General features: G+C 42.0%; 3 protein-coding genes across 4 annotated transcripts; 1 reads left to right on the forward strand and 2 right to left on the reverse strand.

Moving 5' to 3' along the window:
- Positions 1–7,252: 7,252 nt before the first annotated feature.
- On the reverse strand, positions 7,253–15,594 carry mmp21 (matrix metallopeptidase 21). The gene is made up of 7 exons (XM_030400198.1): positions 15,175–15,594; positions 14,194–15,097; positions 13,035–13,174; positions 12,814–12,955; positions 12,421–12,678; positions 12,151–12,323; positions 7,253–10,986 (listed from the first exon to the last, which is right to left on the reverse strand). The coding sequence occupies exons 1-7, from the start codon at positions 15,325–15,327 to the stop codon at positions 10,681–10,683; spliced, it is 2,076 nt and encodes a 691-aa protein (XP_030256058.1). The 5' UTR covers positions 15,328–15,594; the 3' UTR covers positions 7,253–10,680.
- A 113-nt stretch (positions 15,595–15,707) lies between these two features.
- uros (uroporphyrinogen III synthase) lies at positions 15,708–18,619 on the reverse strand. Of its 2 annotated transcripts, none has more exons than XM_030400201.1 (10): positions 18,572–18,619; positions 18,004–18,087; positions 17,666–17,749; positions 17,468–17,564; positions 17,237–17,311; positions 16,773–16,847; positions 16,587–16,670; positions 16,368–16,453; positions 16,197–16,295; positions 15,708–16,106 (listed from the first exon to the last, which is right to left on the reverse strand). In XM_030400201.1, exons 2-10 carry the CDS (start codon positions 18,064–18,066, stop codon positions 15,984–15,986), a joined length of 786 nt encoding a protein of 261 aa, XP_030256061.1. In that variant the 5' UTR covers positions 18,067–18,087; positions 18,572–18,619; the 3' UTR covers positions 15,708–15,983. The 2 variants fall into 2 exon arrangements, with proteins under 2 accessions (XP_030256061.1, XP_030256060.1); XM_030400200.1 differs by having other exon boundaries at positions 17,453–17,564.
- A 308-nt stretch (positions 18,620–18,927) lies between these two features.
- Positions 18,928–21,747, forward strand: bccip (BRCA2 and CDKN1A interacting protein). The gene is made up of 7 exons (XM_030400199.1): positions 18,928–19,139; positions 19,559–19,633; positions 19,735–19,815; positions 19,921–20,007; positions 20,121–20,308; positions 20,687–20,855; positions 21,037–21,747. The coding sequence occupies exons 1-7, from the start codon at positions 18,999–19,001 to the stop codon at positions 21,205–21,207; spliced, it is 912 nt and encodes a 303-aa protein (XP_030256059.1). The 5' UTR covers positions 18,928–18,998; the 3' UTR covers positions 21,208–21,747.
- Positions 21,748–21,882: the final 135 nt, after the last annotated feature.

The following is a 21,882-nucleotide window of genomic DNA, read 5'->3' on the forward strand; positions in this document are numbered from 1 at the left end:
AATGTTGAATAGGTGTACAATATGACAGGGGATGTGATCTAAAAGAAAAAAAAGAAAGAAGAAGAAGAAGAAAAAAGAAAAAAAATAATTTCACCTATATTTTGAGGTTAGGAGACAGGAGTGGTTATGATTAAAGAAACCATGGTGGACAGGAAACAGGAAATGGACAGCAGACCTCACACTACTTACTCCTTTGCTAAATTTGGACATGAATCATTATCATTACGGCCACTAGTAGGCTGACTGGTGTCCTAATGTTCTAAAATTATGAACAGAATGTAAAAAAATATCGTCTACGATCTGTGTTGCTACTCAAATTAGCATTCTAAGCGGCTAGCCCCCGCCTTCCAAGGCTACATTGATAGCAGCGTTAACACACTCATTGCTCCGAGCTGCCAGTCCAGGAATACTCAAGTCAGCTGATAGGGCCGCTAGCTAGACTAGCTAGGCAAACTGAGCTGACTAGCTAAGAGTGGATACAGTTAGCAGTTACTCTGGTGATATGCTGCCCACTATTTGTTTGGAGTACAAATTCAACAGCTGGCCGATTCTTACATTTTGCAACTTGGTCAAATGTTTTTTGGGCTGTGCAAGTTAAACCTGGGAGTCCGTAAACTGTTTGGGAATATAACAACAGGCTGTTTGGGTAATAATTAAAATGTTTTCCTTCGTTTTCTCTTGGCGGAAAGACAAATTTGAGTTGATTTTAGGAAAAGAAACGGGTCTGGAGCACTATATTTGTTTTGTGAAGGATGTGCTAAAGAGTAAAATCTTGTTTCTGCTTATTTTGGAGATTTTATTTTAAAGAAACCGTGTATTATACCCATATAAAAATGTCTTCCACCATAAATTTAGGCTGTAAGCGGAACCTGGACACACATACACACACACACACACACACACATGCACAGACTGGCATGTAACACAAAGTGTGACACCCCCCCCCCCCCCCCAGTTAAGTAAGAGACTGTTCATATCCAACCATCATTACCCCCTGAGTTAAACCCCATCTGTTCCTCTGGTAGGAAAAGGGAAGAGAGAGGGAGGGTGGTGGAGACAGAGGGGTGTGGGGGCGCTGAGGTGAGGAGAGAATCAGGGTGGGATCTGGAGACAGGAGAGAGATGGAGGAGGAAGAGCGGGCAGAGATGACGGTGGGTGAGAGGAGATACAGAGGCGAGGAGGACGCTCAGCCACTTGATGAATTCCTTGTCGGTGCTCTTGAACGCATCTCCTGGGCAGGTGTGTTTCTGTGGCTCAGAAGGGAATAAAGGGCTCGTCAGATGTCGACAATTATGTTGACAGGTGGTAACAGCACCATGCTGAATTTTGCGTGATTGCATAAAGTTGAAAGTACATGAAATGACTCTATTCCTGCTGCTGCTGCTGCTGCTGCTGATGTACAAATTAATCAAAAGGCTCACGGTGACAGCAATACTCTCTGACTTTTGTCAGGCTAATTAAAAGAATATTTCTCCCAAATTACAAAACAGAAAACATTTTTTTTTTTCCAAGGCCATACTGATAGTCTGGGTTTTATTTGCACACATGTTGAGATATCTGAGATTTCTGTTGAATACAATGGAGGGAATTTCACCAGTGTATCTGTCAAAAATTCCTGTTAGCTGGTTTTGTCAATCGTTTTCAGAGGAAACACAGGTAACACTTTATGATCATCATTAATTAATGATAAATGATTGGTTATTTCCCTGTGAACAAACAATTGAATGCTTTAATAACAATGTATGCACTAATTATCTATTGTAAAGTTGCAACTGATGTAATACTTTGTAAATGGTTAATAAAATACTGTGTAGTTCATCTTTAATTATCTGGATGGCCAGTGTGAAGTTGCAACTGATGTTTATAAATGTTTACAACTGTTTAAAGTGTTTCATTGTTTGGTAAAAGTGTAATATGCAAGTTTTTTGTAAACAAAATGGTCAAATATTAATTTTGGCTTAAAGTCAAAGACATGTGTGTATTGTGTTGTGTAGAGATATATATTGAAGTTAGCATGCTAATCAGCTAGCCCCTAGACACTTTGTGATACTCCAATAGTAAACGACACCTACACCTCCGATGCTCTAAGCTTCCAGTCAAGGCAGGGTTGGCTAATGAGACTGTTACTGTAACAGCTACTGTTTGCAACAGTTAGCGGTTTCTCTGATATGCTGCCCTGCACTTGTTTGGAGAATGATTTTGATACGTGGCCAGTTCATTCAGAAAAGAACAACGATTGCGAAGAAATGACAACTGTTATGACGTCTATATGTTGTATTACAGAGATATCTCCTGAAGTTAGCATGCAATTAGCAACTAACTAGCCCTGGGCCATGCTGTTCCAAAGGCCCTGTGCCAGCAGTGTGAACACCAGCTCTCCCCTGGTACCCAAGCTTCCAGTTTGGACCGCTAACTGCATGGCTAACTGAGCTAACTAGCTCACTGTGATATACCGCCCCCCTTTCTTTGTTTTTTCGATGAATTCAGCAGATGGCCAATTCATATGGCAACTTTATAAAGGTTAATCACTTATAACTGTATAAATTATGAGTGTTACTGAAGGACATTCTGGCAAAGAAAAAGTCCTTTTGAAACGGCAGAACGTATGACAAGATAGCACTCGCAGTGAAAGATAATATGATGGAGTTTTTTTGTGATTTGTGTGAACTGACCCTTTAAAATGTCAGGTAAACAAAACCCGGTGTGGAGCTGGAAGATAGCTGAAGCGTTCAGAGGACGTCTTTGACAGAGCCCGCCACGGCACGTACTCTTCCTGTCACTTTCCCAGGCTCAAAATGGAGGTGGTGGCCGGGCAGTCGCTTCTGTGTGGCCATGCGTGGGACAGCCCCCCCACCCCACCCCACCCCCGTTGACCCGCAGCTGCCACTCACACTGACATAACCAGAAAGCCCCTTGTTTTGTCTAGAAAGCGCCTCCTTAGCCAGGAGGTCAAGGTTCGGTTTGCGGTCCGGGGGGGTGAAATTCCAGAGGCGAATTAGTCGGCCTTGCTTGTGGTGTGACAAACACATCCTCTTCCACACCCACCCTTCTTTGTTTATCAGGTATTTAGTCGATACCTCAGGGCTGCATTATGCATGAGGCTACACTACACTTAATTACACTAGCATGATTCGGATTCCTCATTCAAATGAGTCCGTGTGATACATATTCTCAAGAGAAGACATGTAATTACTGTACTATTTTCCATTTGGCATTGTGACTCCTGCTTACATGTGTAACCAACGAAGGATACGAAGTCAAAGATACTTGTTCCTACGTCTAGAAGAAAAACTGCCTTTCACTGCAGACTTGCGCTGTTTGCCTTCACACGCAGAGAAATTCTCCTTCTTCACGGTATAATGACTGCATGAAAGCCCGGGGTTTATGAAGCCTAAATCCTATTTACCTCTCCTCAACATTAAAGATCCTTAGTGAGGAGCACTTTGCTCGCAACTATTTGATGATAAAAGCTTTTGAAATATTGATTTGAATGTGAAATTGAGAGGCACTCGCGGAGGCATCAGTCAGTGTTTTTTCTCTTTTAATCCAAACTTCTTTATCGGAGGGCGAGGAGAGAGGCAGCAGAGGAAGAAAGGAGGGAGGGAGGGAGGGAGACACATGTGCGGGGAACATCTGTGTGTGTATTTGATTTTTGTGTAGATGTTTGAGCGCGCTTGTGCAAATGACTGTGTGTGTTTGTGTGTGTGTGTGTGTGTGTGTGTGTGTGTATTCCCGTGCGCGTCTCTCTTTCTGAGTGAGGTGAGAGACTGCTTGATTTTTGAACCACTGTAAACAAGCCGGAGCCTTGTTAACGATGCCACTCAGAGCTAATGCGCAAAACAACTTTCAACTGAAAATCCGCTTTTCAGGAAAAAGTCTGAATTCCACGCTTATTACCGCGGAATAAATGCTGATCCGCACTCTACCTTTCACCGTGGCGGTGGAATCTTTGGCAGCAGCTACAAATTCCCCTTTCAAACACAGCAAAACAGGGCACGTAGTGTGTGTGTGTGTGTGTATACACAGGTAAATGTATTTCCATAACCTGTCATTTCGGGGGGGGGAGAAAAAACACACACATACGCATGTCAGCATTTCCACAGGAGGCACCTGACAACAGGGGGACAAATACAGGATGTGGAAAGAATCCTGCCTTTTCTTATTCTGCTCTCTAAATACACCTGACAGTCGCAAACACACTGAAATGCGCCGCATGCAAAGATATCAACCAATAAAACCAAGATACCTGAAAACAATACACATTAACAACCCGTATTAATTATAAAAACACATATTTCTCATTCTAAAATAAAAAAAAAAATACCCACAGAGTTTTGTCCCCTGTTGCATTTCAGACCAATCGCTTCATCAAAACATCACATACATCCTGCAAAGGCTGCCTCCAAACATGTGAGAATGTCAGTACATTTAAAAAATGAACACCAGTGTGTGACAGAGAACAGACTCTGTCACTGCTGTGGCTCCATGCAGCGGTCCTGAGGACTATCTGAACAGCTTCTGTGTGTTGAGGTTGCCCTCTACTGGTTCTGTCTCCGCTGCATGAAGGATGAGTTTACCTGCTCGAGGGCACAATATCGTGTTCGCACATTTACATTTTAATACCGCAGTTTCACCAGATCTCACAGTAGGCACTGATGCTAATCTATAGCCTGTCAGAGATGCAGTGTAGTTTGATGGTGATGAAGCACTTGTGTGTGTGTGTGTGTGTGTGTGTGTGTGTGTGTGTGTGTGTGTGTGTGTGTGTATGGATGTGTCAGTACTCGGAAGCGTTCAAGTGTAAAGAGCACATACGTTTAAATATCGTCTCCTGTTCTTATGATCATGTATCTTCTTCTTCTTCTTTTTCTTCTCATCTGTTATTTCAATTTGTTTCAGCATAATGTTTAACCCTCTCGACCAAATGTACGCGGGGAGCTCGGTTCACTCATCACATGGGAGTATTACTATTAGCGTGTGAAAACAGCTGTACAACTGGTGAGGCTCTGGAGGAGGTTTCTAAAGTCTGAGAAAATATGGAGCCCCATGGGGTCATCTTGGCCAGGAGACTGCAAGTTTATAAATACTTTAAAAGCTTGCATTAAAAAGTGGCGTGGACTTTGGTGCTTGCTAAATGTTTAAAGGCTTTCATTAGGCAGGTAGGATTGAAAAGGAAGAACATCAAGAAAGACACGAAGCAGTCGTAAAAACGTTAAATTGAACGCAGCAAAAGTTAAAGTCAAAGGAATAAATGCTGGTAAAGTGTCACAGTTTGGGTTTTTGGGGTTTGTTGATTTCCTCTTTTTACTTTGTAGGTATATTCTCTTGTGTCTCGCTGTCACTTTCTCCTTCCTCCTCACCGGTGTTCCTAGTGTTCTGTTTCCCTGCTGTGCTCCTCCCCAGCCTGATTTCTCTCCCACATCAGCCTCTTAAACACTGCCCTGTTCTCCACCTGCCCTTGACCCCCTCGTTTGTTGGCTTTGTATTTAAGCCTTGAGTTGTTCCCTCAGTGTTCGTCTGTTGTCCTCCTCACGTCAGCTCTGTTGTCCTCCGGTTTTTCTGCATGTGCATCTGCATTTGGGTCCTATTTTTGAAACTTTGCACTTCTTTATGTTGTAACTTTACATTTCTTCTGGGTCAATGTTTAACTTAATCTCGTTATGGACAGCGCTGTGCTTATGCTATGGTTAGGTTAAGTCACAAAAAACACTTGGTTAGGGTTGGGGAAAAAAAAAAAAAAATGCCAGTTTTGGTCCCTACAAACACGTCTTGTAATTGTCCTGAGGTGTTTCCACGAAATATCAAGCGTGTCGTGGCTACAAATGTTGAAACGCTGCCGTCCCTTATCAGAAACGTGACACTTAGAAATGTTGAAACACAGTCTTGAAAAAGTGTTCACTCTCGGCTGTTATTATTTAACAGAATTTCTAGCAATTCGTGATACGACTGAAAGGTTCAAGTCAGGCTGAGATTTATTATTAAAGATGAAAAAAGACAAACAGGAAAACATTTTCAGGGGAAATATGAGTTCCAGCCGGCGGATCATAATGAGTGTCGGGTGAGGAAATATCGAGGTGCACCAGAGTGACAAGGATGCAGGAAGCCGTTCCGTCCTCTCCATGGCTGCTGATCAATACCCTGAAAGTAATGGAATTGTTTATTCCCTTTCCCCGACGAGGTTACCACTTCACCAGCTCGGTTTCTACAAGGGCAGAGAGCGGAAGAGGCCCTGACAGATTTTCCCAGCGCTGTGTGGATATTGTGACACGTTCGATGAATAAAGTACAATTTCTCAGCTCAAGTGAAGAATAAATTGAAACCATTCAGCATCCTTCCCGCAAGGTGCGACTCAGAATAAAAAATATATACCATCGTTTCCATCTCTAGGGGAAATCCTTGTACTGTTTATTGTGTAAATGTTCTACTTCTGTGAACGTATTGAAAGTGATATTATCCTTGTATTCACTATTAATTCAACCCTAGAGATCTGCGACAACGAGGACATCCTTGACAGGCTGGAGCTCGCAGACGAGAACCTTGAAGATGCATTTAAATGCACCGCGCCGCTGCAGCTACATGCAGCAGTTTTGTCGAGCTAAATCCCATGGCACACAAAGACACATTAATGCATGACGCTGAAATGATAGGAGAGATGATTTATTGGATTTAGTCCTGTGTTTTCCCACACTGCCCTGGGACAAAAAAAAAAGGAGCCAAGTTATTTCCACGTGTTGGCAGATCGGGCGAGTTCTTTTTGTTACGCGAATGTGCTGCAGGAGTTTTCATCCCATTCTTCCATTTCTCAAGTGCCTCCCATGTGGATTCCTGTGCCATGACACAGGTTTTCGTATCTCTCTGGGGCTGCTGCGACTCGGGCTCCATCAGCATGACTGATCTCATTTATCCTAGTCGCATCCAAAGAGGCCCGCGGTTGTGGGGAAAAGGGAGCTTCAATAGCAGCACTGTTAGTGCAAAAAAGGCGCAGATCACTGAGCTGTGCAGTGCGTACGGATGCCGGGGACACACATGTGTGTATTTAGGATTTCTATGTATGAGGAACTCCGGGGCGCGGGAGATGTATGGTGCTTCATGATAGGATAAACAAACAGATCACAAGCCTCCACTGCACTGCATCATTTCACTGTAGCGGATTCAATATGAGTCTATCAATAATTCCTGCTGAGATGTCAACCAAGCAGCAAGGTACTGCAGCAGCAAACATATGGCATATTGGATTCAAACAAATGGGACATCATTCTGAATTACAGCATGTTTATTAGTTCTGTTAGAGATATAATGGACTTGAAGATATTGTTCAGCTCGGTACGGCAGAAGCTGATGATACAGTGATGAAATGTAATAAACAGGATTCATGGGCATGGGCATCTTTTGGCACTTTTTTTCGTGACAGCTTTAGTTTAAAATGAAAAATGAATGTCCTTGCAGATAAATCTTAAAGATTACATTTCGTCTGTATTTCATCAAACTGATTTTTATGGACAAATAAGTGAAATCACTTTCTTTCTCCAACTTTGACCATATCATATGAATTAAATTTCAAGACTGTACCACAAACTGAAAATATATTTTCCTGACAGCCTTTCCTCATAAGAAAAACAACCATAAAGGTCAACTATGCAAGCAGCTTATGACGACCCATATATGTTAGGCGGCGGCCTCTTGTGGCCATAGTAATTATTAAGGAAGCAAAGGAAGAAGTCAGAATCTTGGAAGAAGTCAGAATCTTCACCCAGGAGACCGCTGTTCATGTCCTGTGTGAAACCACAAGTCAATGGTGAGTTCATTTAACTCGCTAATGTAGTGAAGTTACTTCATGTACCCAAACGTATGTAAGAGACTAAAGTTATTTTAATCCAATCCACAATGTTTTCCTAAACCTAACCAAGTGCCTAAACCCTGAAGAAGCATATTTTTTAAGGCCTAAATCTAACCAGTGTAGTTTTGTGAGTGTACGCCACAGGCCTAATATGCCTTCCTGCAACGATCATATTGTTATGGGAGCAGTGATATGTCGTCCTGTATGTCACTGGCAATCAACTTATTCAGTTGTTAAGGTATGAGGGTGTGTTGTTGCCTAAACCTAACCACAGACCGGACGCCAACCCTGATTCGGGTATGACATTCCTGGATTTTGTACGCCCAACATCCACCAAAGCCACCTTCCTTTCGATTCCGTCACGGTTCATAATTGTAGTGTGTTATACAGACTCTCAGCATGAAAAACATTGATGAGGCTAATGAAAACAATTCATGTACACAAATCCCATTGATTGCATTTCGTGACAATTTCAAGAACTACCATGATTCTGAGTTGTATTGGTTTTTTTTTTCCTTGGCTTGAACCAAGAAGCCAGAAATGGTGCCCACTATTTATCCAATCGAATCCTGGATGTACCATGAAAATTACTCATGGAAGGAATATTATCTGACGAAGAAAATTGAACAAGGGTTTTTATTTTTCTACGCTGTTAATGCCTTTACAGAGCTCATTCTGTAAAAGCGCGAGCAGACTCGCCATCTCGCGACATCCGTCTCTGTAGCCTCGCCCGCCATGACATTTTGTTCCTTTTTGCTTGTAATTGATTTCTACTTCAATTTATTAATATAGCCTATGGAGCGCCTGGAGCACAACGCTAGTTATCTGGGGCCCACCAGGAGCCTAATCTCCTAAAATGAGCTGAATTAATAAGAGTGTTCAAGTAACATATCGATTACAAAATCGATGTCTGCTTCTTTGCACCGTGCTCGGATGATTACTATAAAATGGAACGGCATTAAGTAATAAGACGGGCTGCTTTTTCAATCACTTCGCTTCAATCTAAATTTCAATAGGCTTGTTTGTGATTGATAGCGCGTAAATCTTTCACCATGTCTCTCACAGCAAGAAATGCCATAGAAATCAGATTTCTAGAGAGATGTTTTCCACCACCCCCAGGTTTGTATTGATAAAGCACATATTGTTTTCTTCCAAATCAGCTCAAGAGCTCATTGCACTGCGAGCGATGAATCACAGAGCACTGAAGGGAGTTTTTGGAAAGGCGGGTATTGTGGTTTTCCAGGTCACATGGTATTCTTTCCTGCCTGTGGGCAGCTATGGATTTAAAACCTCTGCAGGTGATTCAGAGGGTAGCGATAGTTTCAAATATTCGAAGCAGATGTGCTATCAAGCCAACAAAAAGGCTACGGGAACTAGTGTACCATCATCATCATCGCAGGGCAACGAGTGGATCCGGTAATAATTTTTGTATTCCTGCCAGCAACATGTTGCGCAAATAAGAAACAGTGTGAGGAATGTGAGTGAATCCCTGTGGTTAATCCATTGTGTGCTGTATCTATGATGATATAAATTTTTCCATCATTATATATAATTTATTTTTCTACTGTATCAAAGTGATTTCAATCTCTGCATTTACCCAGAAACCACTCTTACACTTCCGAATAAATTTCCATTCTAATACATGCATAACAGTACAGGTACTTTTGTGCAAAGATATGGATCTGACACTTGAAGACTCTCCACACTTCAAAATACACATTCTATATATCACTTCTTGATTTTGCATAAGCACCCCGCTTTTTCTTCTTTTTGCAAACTTGCCTTTTAAAAAGCAATTTCCCCACACTTAAGCACGTCAAGCTTTAAAGAAAGCAGCTCAGAAAAATGTTGATGGGTATCAGCCACATTATAATAATGTAGAATGCTCAGTGAAGTATTATTTAAGCAAATGACAAAGACTATACACAGTATGTGCACAGCTACATTCAGGAACATTACAATTAGCCCTAGAGACCGGGTGGTTTACGCCTTCGCAGGTTTGCCACCTCAGAGGAGGACAGGTTTGATGAGCTAGATGAAATTAGGCATCAACGTTCATCTTTTTTTTTTGTTTCTTTTTACTTTCTGAGTCTTTCTATGTCGATTGCTTTTGGCTGGATGGTTACGTAAAACTTGAGCTTCCCTTCAGCAGCAGTAGTCCCTCCTTTGATTCTCTGACTTCTTGACATTACACTACATACATCACCACGTCACACATCAGCACGATTGAATGCCTAGCAGCTATTTTGACTCATAAAAAATGTATTTAGCACAGCTGCTCTGTTGTTATTAGCAGTACGGACTCAGGCATGTGTGAGCTGACCAATCAGAGGAAACTGGGTATTCAGGAGGGGGGAGCTTAAAGAGACAGGAGCTAAAACGTTTGGAGAATACAATGCTGTGGCAGTGGAGTATAAGAAAAACTGTGTGTTTTTTGGGCATTTGACCATGTCATTATGAAAAATTGTGATTCTTGTAACAAAATGAAATGTTGGACACTTTTGGTGTCTGTTTTGTAAAAGGGGTGTCTGTCTAAAGAATAAAAACATTTACAAATAGGTTTTTTCTTCCAAATGGTCTAAATATCTCAACGATAAGAGGTCCTTTAGAATTGTTTTCATGCCAGTATGCATCCGGCACCTCCAAATGAAGGCCAGACAGAGCAGCTGATATGTTAACAAGATATCATTGAAAATAAGCCAACAGAAATATCCAGTTGAAGTGTAGAGAATTATTACAAAGAAGTAGATAACAGAAGGAAATATGCATACATACTGTAACAGGTGAATCAGAGGACGATATCAGTACACATCAGTAGTGTTTAATGAATCTCTGCTTCACCAGCCTCAGCGAGTTAGTCTGAGAGCAGTGGGATGAACGTTGCAGATGTCGAACCAGTGCTGATCCACCTCCTTGTGTGGCAGCAGGCCATTTCGCGGCAGAAAGGGCCGGCGCCAGCGTTCGTGGCTGCCCACCACCTGCCAGAAGCGAGTGCCCTTGAGTAGAAAGATGGCGTTGTGGGTGTAGGAGAAGTAGGCAGCGTCAATGTTGCCATCTGGATGGTCTCCGCTCTCCACTGCGGGGAAAACATCTCTGATGTTTTTGGGGAAGCCTCTTGCCAAGCTGTTGGCTTCCACGTCGAATGCGTACACCTGTTTGAACAGATAATTGTTTTGCCTCATCAATCAATTCAATTACAGCACGGATCACAGAGGAAGTGTAGCAGGTTTGCTTGCATGAATATGCTCTCAGATAATGCTGGAAAACAATGAATTCGCTCCGGCTTTCATCTCTTCAAGACTACTCTCTGATTACACATCACATATAGTAGCAGCAGTAGTAATGACATTTAATCCAGGGCCGGACTAAAATTTTCAGGGGACCTAAGGGCAAAAATTAGCAAGTGCCCCCAACCAAAGTCACTGTGCATAATGTCTGTGACCCATTTCCTCTTGGCACCCTTTATGTATATAGAGCGGACTGTACACGGCAGCTTCATTATATCCCCAGAAACCAATTAGCATTCTCAGCTGTACTAAAATGTCCTCATGTTTTCAATATATTAGTTTGTTTTGTGGGAATTTAACTAAACACAAGTTAAGGTATTATTAGTAGCTTTATTTAGAGGGTCTCTAATTCTCACATCAGAATTACACATATACGCATATATTACATAGGCTATTGACTCCTCATCCATTCCCACTGGATTAGTTTGCCTTACTTTTTATACATACTTTTCAATCAATTAGTCAATTCAGCTTTTTCATTTAATTCTACTTTTACGATTTTTTATACTCAAAGTCGACTGAACAGAGTTCAAGTGCTTGAAGCGGAGACAAATGGGAAACATGCCAACATCCAAAATTTAACAGCCATCACAGCATCGTGCCGGGAAAGGGGCTTAAATTAGCGTGTCCACTTGGGTGTCATGTTTCCATCACTGCTGATCGGAGCTAGAACCGATAAACAGCCGTGACTACTGCAGGGTTATTCGAGACTAATGCACATCATACCCTTTTCCCACCGAAGACAAATGCCAGATGTTTGTGGGTTTCTTGTCCAGGCGAAGGAAACATGATAATGAAGCACCCACCTTTGTTTATACCCCCTCGAAATGTTTTTTTTTTATCAAATGACCAAATCTCACACAGAAACTGGGGTTGTAGTGCTGCCCGACTCCGTGGCAGCCGCCCACTTTGCTTGGCTAGCAGACCTCATCGGCCGTCCTCCCACACAATCTCCGAACCTGTTGTTGTCTTCAGCCCAACTAACCTGCCTGTGTCTGTCAAAGAGAGAATAAGGAAAGCAATTCTTACAAGAGTGTTTTTGAAGAAGTAGATGTGAGATTGCCGCCTGTCGTAAAAGGCTGTGTCAATGGGACTGACCACCCCTGGGAAACCCTCAGAGATTAACCTTGGATAGCGGTGACCTTCGGGGTCCTGTCTAAACACCTGGTCATTCGCATTGTCGTACCTCCAGAACTGAGTACCTGCACACACAAAAACGACATTCATGAACTATATCTTTGACAGAGCATACAGTATTCAGATATGTAGGATATTTATGCAGACTTCTACTAGACCTACCTTTAAAGAAGTAAACAGCGTCTCTTTTCCTGGACCAAACGTGCACACACGCATCAACTCCGTCCATGGGGATCCCGCGCCAGCCAATCTGCAGTGCAACCGGATCTCCAAAGCGTGTTCGGTTTTTCCTGTTCTCATAGAGCCAGTACCAGCCATCTCTAAGGAAATAGGTGTTAAAGCGGATGACCACCTCCCCATAGGGCGTCCTCTCCTTCCTGATCCAATCAAACACCGTGTTGAATCGACCTTTACAGCCCCCTGGGTTCAAACGCAAGCACATTATCGAAAATAATTTGGTTTTGCGTCAGTCTGTCACTGCATGTATGTTACAGTATATGAACCTGAATCTCTGTGGGTCTCTGTGCGTATGTATCCACTAGATGGTGCTGTTACCATAGAGGTGCTGTATTGCTTTCCTGTCCATCCAGTCCACCTCAAAGCCCGACTCCTGGGGCAGATAGCTGGGCTGCATTACGGAGCCCGGCCTGTAGATGTGGGGGAGACCCAAAACATGGCCGATCTCATGAACTGCCACCTAATAGAAGGAAAAATGAAAATAGAATGAATGAGCTGGAAGTTAACATCTGATCATTCAGTTAAAACAGTATGCTTACTTTGAGAAGGCTGATCCCACTGCCAGCGTTGGGACCAGTGAAGTGTTCGTCGTCATCAAAGTGTATATCACCCAGGAACCAAGCGTGCGCAAACTCTTGACCCGTGCCATCAAACCTCTGATTGCAACCCAGATGCCTTCCTGTGGAAAACAGATTTATTCAAATCTATACAAAGTTTCAAGATACAAGCTCATTTTATTAGGTTTTTCTTTTCGAGGACAGTCCAATCTAATGCACATTATAGTATAATAAATATGATCATAAATATTATAATTAAATTCATTAAATTAATTCGAAAATGTAGAAATAGATAAATAAATAATGCATAAAAAAGACAATGATTTGAATTTTTTTAAATATGAGACATTTTAACTTATTCAGCTGTTTTTGCAGTAAAGACATACGAAAGACATACTTCAGTGTAAAAACCAACATGTTTCTGTCCTATAAAACATTGATGATGGTTATTACATCTGAAATGTGCTGGTTCTCAACATTAAAGCTATTGTTGCTGTCAATATTGAATAAATGATTTAATTCGACAAATTTACTGACACACTCTGGAGATGATGCTGCTGTCTGTCTGTTTGAAATATGAAATCAGGAATGTGAATCATCCATTTTCTGCAGTAATGGAGGAAGTGTTCAGAGGCATTTCTGAAGTCCTAAATCTAAGTCCTACAATTAAAATGTTACTCATGTAAAGGTGTGCAAGTATAATCAGGAAAATGTACTTAGAGTATTAAAAGTAATGTAGGAAAATTTACCTATGACTGTTATACTGTTGTGTGGTATATCATTGCATTACTATTACTCATGCAATAGGCTTCATTATAGTGTTGTTGTAGATTTTTAGCTATTTTGTACCACAGTATTTTCATTATGCATTAATCTGCAGATGAGTCCAAAGTGAAACCTCCACAGTGGAGAACAAAAATGAAACCTGATGCTATTAGATGTTTTTGATTGGAAATTGACCTTAATGATTATCAAAAATAGTTTGGCCAAATTATTGACTAATCATTACATCTGTACTTCTGAGTAATTTAACTTACAGAAAGACATGTTTTATAAGCTTGTAAGAAACTGTTAATCAATAGAGTGTAATAGTAGTATAAGACTGTTGTATTGAGTGTGGTATGCATTGGGTCTGACCCACCTGTGCCAAAGCCCAGCCTGATATCAACATCCTCCAGCGGGGAACGTGTGTCCTCCACGAACTCCAGCGGAGACACCTCGCTCCACATCCTGAAGGCCAGTCTGAAGATGTACCTCTGGTCTTCAACGGACAGCTGACTGCTGTAGCCCTCTCCTATCAGCCTCCATTTCAACACCCTCTTAGAAAAGGCCATGTAACCCGTTTCGCTCAGATCCCTCCTGCGCCTGTTTTTGGATACCAGCGTGGCCAGGTGCCGTTTCCTGCGCCGCACTGCTTGGCTCTGATGGATGTCTGTGCTGATACTGACCACTTTACTGTCCACGGTGGTGGAGCTGTTTAGAGAAGTGTTATTTAAAAAGTGATCAAATACAGCAAAGTCTTCTGTCTGATTCCTGCTGGTGTCATTGAAAATAGCTGTGAGAACACTTTCTGTGTCATTAGAACTGAATATGTCATCCTCAAAGTGGTCTGCAGTATCAAACCCTGCTGTGTTGTTACTGTCAGTCTCATTAAAAGTGCCACTGGAATTGTTTTCAGTATCTGAGGCACTGATGTTCTCAGGTGTTACAGGTGCGTTCAGGTCAATCTCCTTGTCAGGGACTCCACACCTCGGTTTGTTCATTGCCAGCTTGGTTGCCTCGTCCAACAGGCCCGTGACAGGCAGGCCGGACACCCTCTGAAACTCCTCAAGCGCAGAAATAAACTCCTGACTCTCGGTGAGACCGTTGTGGTCATTTTGATCGCCATCTCGAGGAGCATTCCTTGAGTGATGAACCGAGGTTCCCTCCTGGATCAAGTCTTGAAAGTTATCCAGGAAGTCATCATTAAAGGAGGCGTCCGAGCCTTCAAACTGGACCTCCTCCCAGTTCACTGGCATAATGAATCCATATCTAGAGAGAAACAACTACAGCAAGACATGGGTTACATTATAAGGTTCCTTTAATCAGTTATTGAATATCTAAAAATAGTGAAATTGTTTACCTCTGCTGAGTATTTGTCTGTTATAACCTCAGCTCGGTGAGAGTTAACGTTCTGCACATCAGAATGATCCCGATTGTGGAAAAGTTTCTCCGCATCAGATGAGCTGACACTCGTCCAAAAAAACAAAATAATCAGCTGGATCAGAGTCAGCATCGTGGTCGTCAGTGTCACTATATACAAGCGAGTTGATGGCAAGTAAGAAGCCACGCTGCTTTATAGGAACATCCTGAGTTTTCTCCACACCCACCCACAGGTGCGACTCTCCGGAGGTATCCCACTTTCCTCAGCTTTGTGTGAAAAGTAAACCTGTCTTTACTGGCTCTGACTGCTTAATTTGACTGAGCTGTATGGATGTGTTATTCATGCTTCACTGGTTTTAAATGGGCTGTTGTTAAACTGTAGAAAGAAGTTAAAACCTTCACTTTCATGTGGACAATGCCAGTTTAAGAGATCCTAACACCTGTTTTGAATAGGATAAGCACACACACACACACACTTGAGTGTTTTACAATGAATAACCACATTCCATGTCATCACTCTGACTCAAGTTTATTTTCAAAAACATACACTACAACAACTTCCTTGAGCAAGCTTAACATAAATACAATTGTAACTCTGTTCACTTCCATTATTGAGGCCTTTCCGGCACATAAAGCATTTTTGTTTTCTCAGTGCAAATTAGCTGATTTACATACAAAACAGGTAACGAGAGCAGTAAAGTAAAAGAGACAAAGTGACAATACATATAAATAATGTAGAATATACAAACAGAGAAGACAGAGTGGATGGATTTCGCAGCCTGTGGGTGGTTACTGTAGTGCTTTGGCTATCGCTGCTGCCAGGTGTTCAGCTGTTGGCTTTTGTGCAGCACAGCTGACGCACAGACCCTCTGCTGTCATGGCGTCTTGTGTAGTTGGCCCGATGGCAGCAAACTGGAAACAAAGAGTGACTGTTAAAAGGCACTGAGGAACTATTAAGTACAGAAGGTTCATGCATTATTTTACTGCACGAGGAGGCTGTACCTTTATCTGAGTCAGCTGTTCACCTGACAGCCTCCGAACCACTTCCAGGCAAAACTTTACTCCTGAAGGACTGAAGAAGGCTACACTGGCTGGGATGCCCTGTAAATACGAACATATAATGAGCAGATGCTACATTTTAGTAGAAGCATTGCAGTAGAAGTAGGGTTTTACCTGCTCTGTGAAATAGTTCTTCAGATTTTTCTCCAGATCTGGATGTTCAGCTGTTTGATAGACAGTCAGAGTCTCCAGGGGCACTCCTGGAAACAAAGAAACAGATCCCCCGTTGTGATAAAGGTAGCTCAATTATTATTTTATAATTAGCGTAAACCCCAGTGGGACTTTTATCACCTTGAGTTTTAATCGTGAGGCAGAACATGGGCGAGTGCTTACCATTGTCCCTTAAAGCCGTAGGCAAAACTTCTCTTTTGATCGAGCCACAGGGGAAAAAAAACGGTGGGATATTTGTGTCCTCTCCTATGATGAGAATTAAGTATAAGGTCATATTAGTCATCAGAACAATCATACTTTTTCAATTAACCTGAGCTGTGACTGTGGGAGTATGAACTCATATCGTACGTTCAATGATAACGCGTGATAGGACCTCTGCTGTCCCGGTGTCCTCGCCGAGAGGGTTCAGACCCAGACTCCGTACTGTGCAGGAAGAAAAACACAAAAAGGGTTCAGTCAAATTCATTTCAGCTAATTCAATTACTAAATACCCAACTCATAAAACTGACAACAAAGAGATCAGCCGTCACTAAAGAGAGAAGGTTGAGCACATGTCAGGAAGGTGCTGCACCTGCTCGTTTTCTAAAGACCAAATACTCGCTGTGTGTCACAGCAAACTGTCACTTGTGCACGGCCTGTTTTCGAATGACTGAGGGTGGTAACATCACTTCACACACTAATGTCACTGCAACACCAGGTGCCTGCCACACTCTGCTAGAATTAGCATTGACATAGCAAGGGTTGCACAAAAACATAAAGATGGAAATAAACAAAAAAGAGAGAAGTTTGTGTCGTATGTGACAACAACTCACCCAATGCAGCAGTTGCCTTCCCAACCACATAAATGGATTTGGTGTTCCACTTGTCTTTCACAGAGCTGTTCCATTCTGAATTAATAATGAAGAAAAGGATAACATTTCATCAAGGAAAGCTCAGGAAATCTCAGTTAGCAGTACACAGCATTGACAGGGAATAAAGACCATTATATGAATGGGTGCAACAATTATAATTTTTTCTAAATGAAATACTTTTGATCCCTTCACCTTCCCTTCTTTCTTCTGCTTCCAAGCACATCTTCACAGCCTCCACTGCTCTCGGACTGGTAAATATAAGACCTCCATGTTTTTCCGGCTGGAAAAGCTGAAATATGATGACATCGCATGACACGTGCAGCAAAGAATATGAAAAAACATGAATGAAAACAAGTATGTATTCAACGCTGTAAAAAAAATGGAGCTTACCTTATCCGTCAAGGTGTTTAATGAGACAAACTTAAACGATAGCACTGGTATTAGGGTTGCTTTGTGTCCATGTGATGCCAGCTCCTGTGGAATCAAAATTCAAACAAATAAACTTCCAGTACTGATGTATTGAAACAGCGAAAAGCAAGAATAAATAAATACACAACTGCAACAAAATCATCTTATATATTTGATATGCTGGTTTATATTCTACCCTCTAAAAAGGTACCTTTGTATTAATTCACCTATTTCACTTACTGAGCCATTTCTCTATTTATTTTCAATCTTCAGTCCTGCACATGTATGATCGCAGTACTGCTACAAACAAGTGTGTCTACCTTAATGTAGGGATCAGGTCCGGAGTCTCCATCTCTTGGCTCCTTGAGAAGCAGCACGTGCATGTCGACAAAGACCCTTAAACACTGGATCAATAAAATAATAAATGGGGGAAGAACACAAGAGAACGATCCAGGGTGGAATATGAATGCTGCTGTCAAAACTGCACCAACATAGAGGACAGAGGGTGTGAAGGGCACAGCAAGCTAAGCTACACCCTAAAACTGTCATATGCAACCTGCTGATAACAATATGGTCGAGACACGATTATTGGACTGTATCTGAGGAGCAAATAGAAAGCAATGAAGCCACACTTTCTGCGCCTATGTCACATCTGTAGCTAGCTAAAACGTGGCTAATGTCTTTCTTCTTGTGTGTTATTGTTTACATTAGCACGACATCCTGGATGACAGTTTAGCTTGCTAGCTACGGTAACAGTCGCCTTCACACAGCGTGTCCGTAATACCTACTCATAATAAGCGACAACTGTATCTCGCTCGTGTAGTCAAATCATATGAAAAACAAAGGATACTCAAAATATTTCATAAATACTGCATAAAATTCATGTACCTTCAGTTGTCACTACCGCTGAGTGCATGACGAATAAAATCACTGTCAAGGAGGGGAGAGATAACGCTGAATATTTTACACATTTTCCTCAAATCTCATTATTTGTTTAAAAAAAGGCATTCATTTAAAACATGTATGATTGATATCTAGACTTTGTAATGTAAATACGTATTTATAGCAGTAACATAGCAGTTAGGCACAGTTTAAATAATATGATCCCCCCCCTTTCTCAAATGGTTTGTTCTATTTTACCACCAGGCTACGAGCCAACATTGCGGCTCCGACGGTTGCTACGGCACAGTCAAGTCCTGTACATTTGGAGCCATCATGGCGGCTTCAGCGCTTCAGTTTCCACTCACCACTCCGCGGCTGACATTTAGGCTTTGCCACGCCCACTACGTTGACACGTGTGTTGCCTGTTTGCAGCATGGCTTCTTCAGCTAAGAGGAGAGCAGTAGGTTTGGGTGAAAATCCCGAAGAAAGTGAGAACAGCTCCGACGAGAACCCGGAGGAGGAGGATGATTCCGGCGAGGAGGACAGCGAGGCATCGGAGGAGGAGATCAATGAGGTGAAGGAACAAAGGAACGAGCAGTTCAGTGCCGTGCGCGGGTCTTGCTAGCCAGCTAACTAGCTTGCTATCTCAGCTGTCGGCTAATTGTAGCAGGAAGACACAATAAGTTACTGTTACTGTCAAACAGAAACGAAGAGTTTAGCGTTACGAAAGTATATAAACTTGAAATGTATGTGTATGTATGTATGTATGTACGTAGTGACTTTACCGAAGTACCTTTTTTAACTTTCCGAAATTAGCTGCTAAACGTAGCTTAGAGCGCACTTCAGAAGATATGAATGAAACTAAAATAAGTCGTACTAAAATAACATATAACTGCGACTCACTTAAATAAACTTAAGTACATGTAATTATATACTTTCCACACAACTGCTGTTTTTGACTGCTGTTTTTCTTAATCATTGTGTCACATTCAGGAGGTTGTTGTCGACTTTGAAGCCCACACCATTTCAGCCAACGACTTCAATGGCGTCAAGAAACTTTTACAACAGGTGTGGGACAGCGTTATGAGTTGCATCTGAATTATCATGCTCATGCTGTGATTTGTTTGGCATAAGCAATCTCACTGATGTCACGTTTGTCTTGGGTACAGCTCTTCCTGAAGGCTCATGTAAACACATCAGAGATGACAGACATCATCATCCAACAGAATCATGTTGGAAGTGTCATCAAGGTGAGTTACTCAGTGGTTGAAACAGTTGATTTTTCCTCTTTATTTTTTTCTTTTAGCATTTTTCAGCTCTAACATGTATTCAATTGTCTGCTCTCTTTGCTCCAGCAAGCTGAGGTGCCAGAAGACAGTGATGACGACGACCCCGATGAGGTGTATGGCTTCATCAGTCTGCTCAACCTCACGGAGAGAAAGGTAGCACCGCTTGCACGCACGAACCTTCAGAATAATTGGCTGCTGGGGGCTATGATAATGTAGGATGATCACATTTGACGGTAATTTAACTTCATTACGTGTGTGTCTGGCAGGGTGTGCAGTGCGTGGAGGAGGTGAAGGAGCTGATCGTGGGTCAGTGTGAGAAGAACTCCCCCCACAGCGTGACGGAACAGCTGGAGCAGATCCTCGGTGACACAAGCAAGCCTGTGGGGCTGCTGCTGAGTGAGCGCTTCATCAATGTCCCTCCACAGATCGCCCTGCCGCTGCACAAACAGCTCCAGTGAGTTCTGCTCTGTTCCCTTATGTCCTCAGTGTTGTGCCTTTCAGGATCCATCTAGCCTGTTTTCTGACTGCCTGTCTGACTCATTCGCACGACAATACCCCAGAGGCCAGGTTGTGCACATGGGTACTCGTGCCATATATGGTTTGAAAGCTTAGATTCTTGTGATTAGATTCATGCAAACCATTTCAGGACAAAACTACATCCTTGACCTGAAAGTGTAAAGGAGAAAAAACAACTTCTAAGACGAGTTTAATACTTTCTATGAGAACATTTAAAACATGAAAAACTTCCTTCATGGGTCATGATCAAAAATAAATCAATCTTTTGAAAGTGTCCTTGGCCTGAAAATAAACCGTATGTACTTCTGTCCTTTAGGGAAGAAATAGCTGAAGCTCAGAGGACGAATAAGCCCAGCGGGAGATGTCACTACTGTCTCATGATCAGCAAGACCTGCAAAGAGGCAAGCAAGAGTATTCCAGCCAGAGGAGGAGCTCCCAAAGAAGAATACATGTTTGTCAATGCAGAGGAGGAGTTCTTCTATGAGGTAAAATAAAAAGATGTTACTATACTTTTGAAGATATACAGGGAGTGCTTTACATACAGCATCTTTAGTTCTTGAGATCCAACCTATGCTAACACAATAGCCTCAAAGAGTGATGAAAAACATTTGTATTCATGTCTAAATATTCTCACAGAGCTAAACATTTTCTGTTTTCTCCTCACAGCAAGCCATCATCAAGTTCCACTACTCGGTCCAGGAGGAGGCAGATACCTGTTTGGGCGGCAGGTGGTCATTCGACGACGTTCCCATGAAACCTTTCAGGACAGTGATGCTGATACCATCGGACAGGATGCCCGCCATTATGGACAAACTGAAAGAATACCTAACTGTGTGACCCTCACAATAAACAAAATAACGTGCACATACTGGAGACCTTCAGACTCATGGAAATGGTTCAATATGACACTTAATAGAGACTGTTTTTGGTACCATCAGGAACTGTTGTGCCAGTATTGTAAACCCGATGTTCAGTACACGTTGTTTTAAACAACATATATATACGGTTTTATCATGTGAATATGAATAGAAATACACCAAGTTTGTTTTTTTTAAAAAGACTTTTATTACAAGATTATGAACTAACACAATTGTGATAAGTCTTGTGTTAATGACAACAGCTGATGTGTGAGCTTGGAGCTTAGTCTGAGCAGATGGAGGAGGGAGGGATGTGTCATTAATTCAAATTAGTGATTGGCAAAATTCTCATCTGCTTTAATGTCCTTGATGACACAGCTTGGTAGAAAGCTGATTTTGTTGACACAAACAGGAGTAGAATCTTAACTGAAGTTTGTTTGTGCTAGCTTACCAAGAATTTTCCATGAATGCATTTGTGCAGATCTCTTGCCGCTGATTAGTAATAAATGCATTATATATCTGTCTTGACAATCATTTGCTCTCTTAATCATCCATCATGTCAACTCACACATATGGTTTCACTGTCAAATAAACCACATTAACCTGAGGAGAAAAGTACACCAACATGTCTGAAGAGGACAGCTTTGCATTAGAA

Source organism: Sparus aurata, chromosome 20, assembly GCF_900880675.1.
Source record: "Sparus aurata chromosome 20, fSpaAur1.1, whole genome shotgun sequence".
Classification (NCBI taxonomy): Eukaryota; Metazoa; Chordata; class Actinopteri; order Spariformes; family Sparidae; genus Sparus; species Sparus aurata.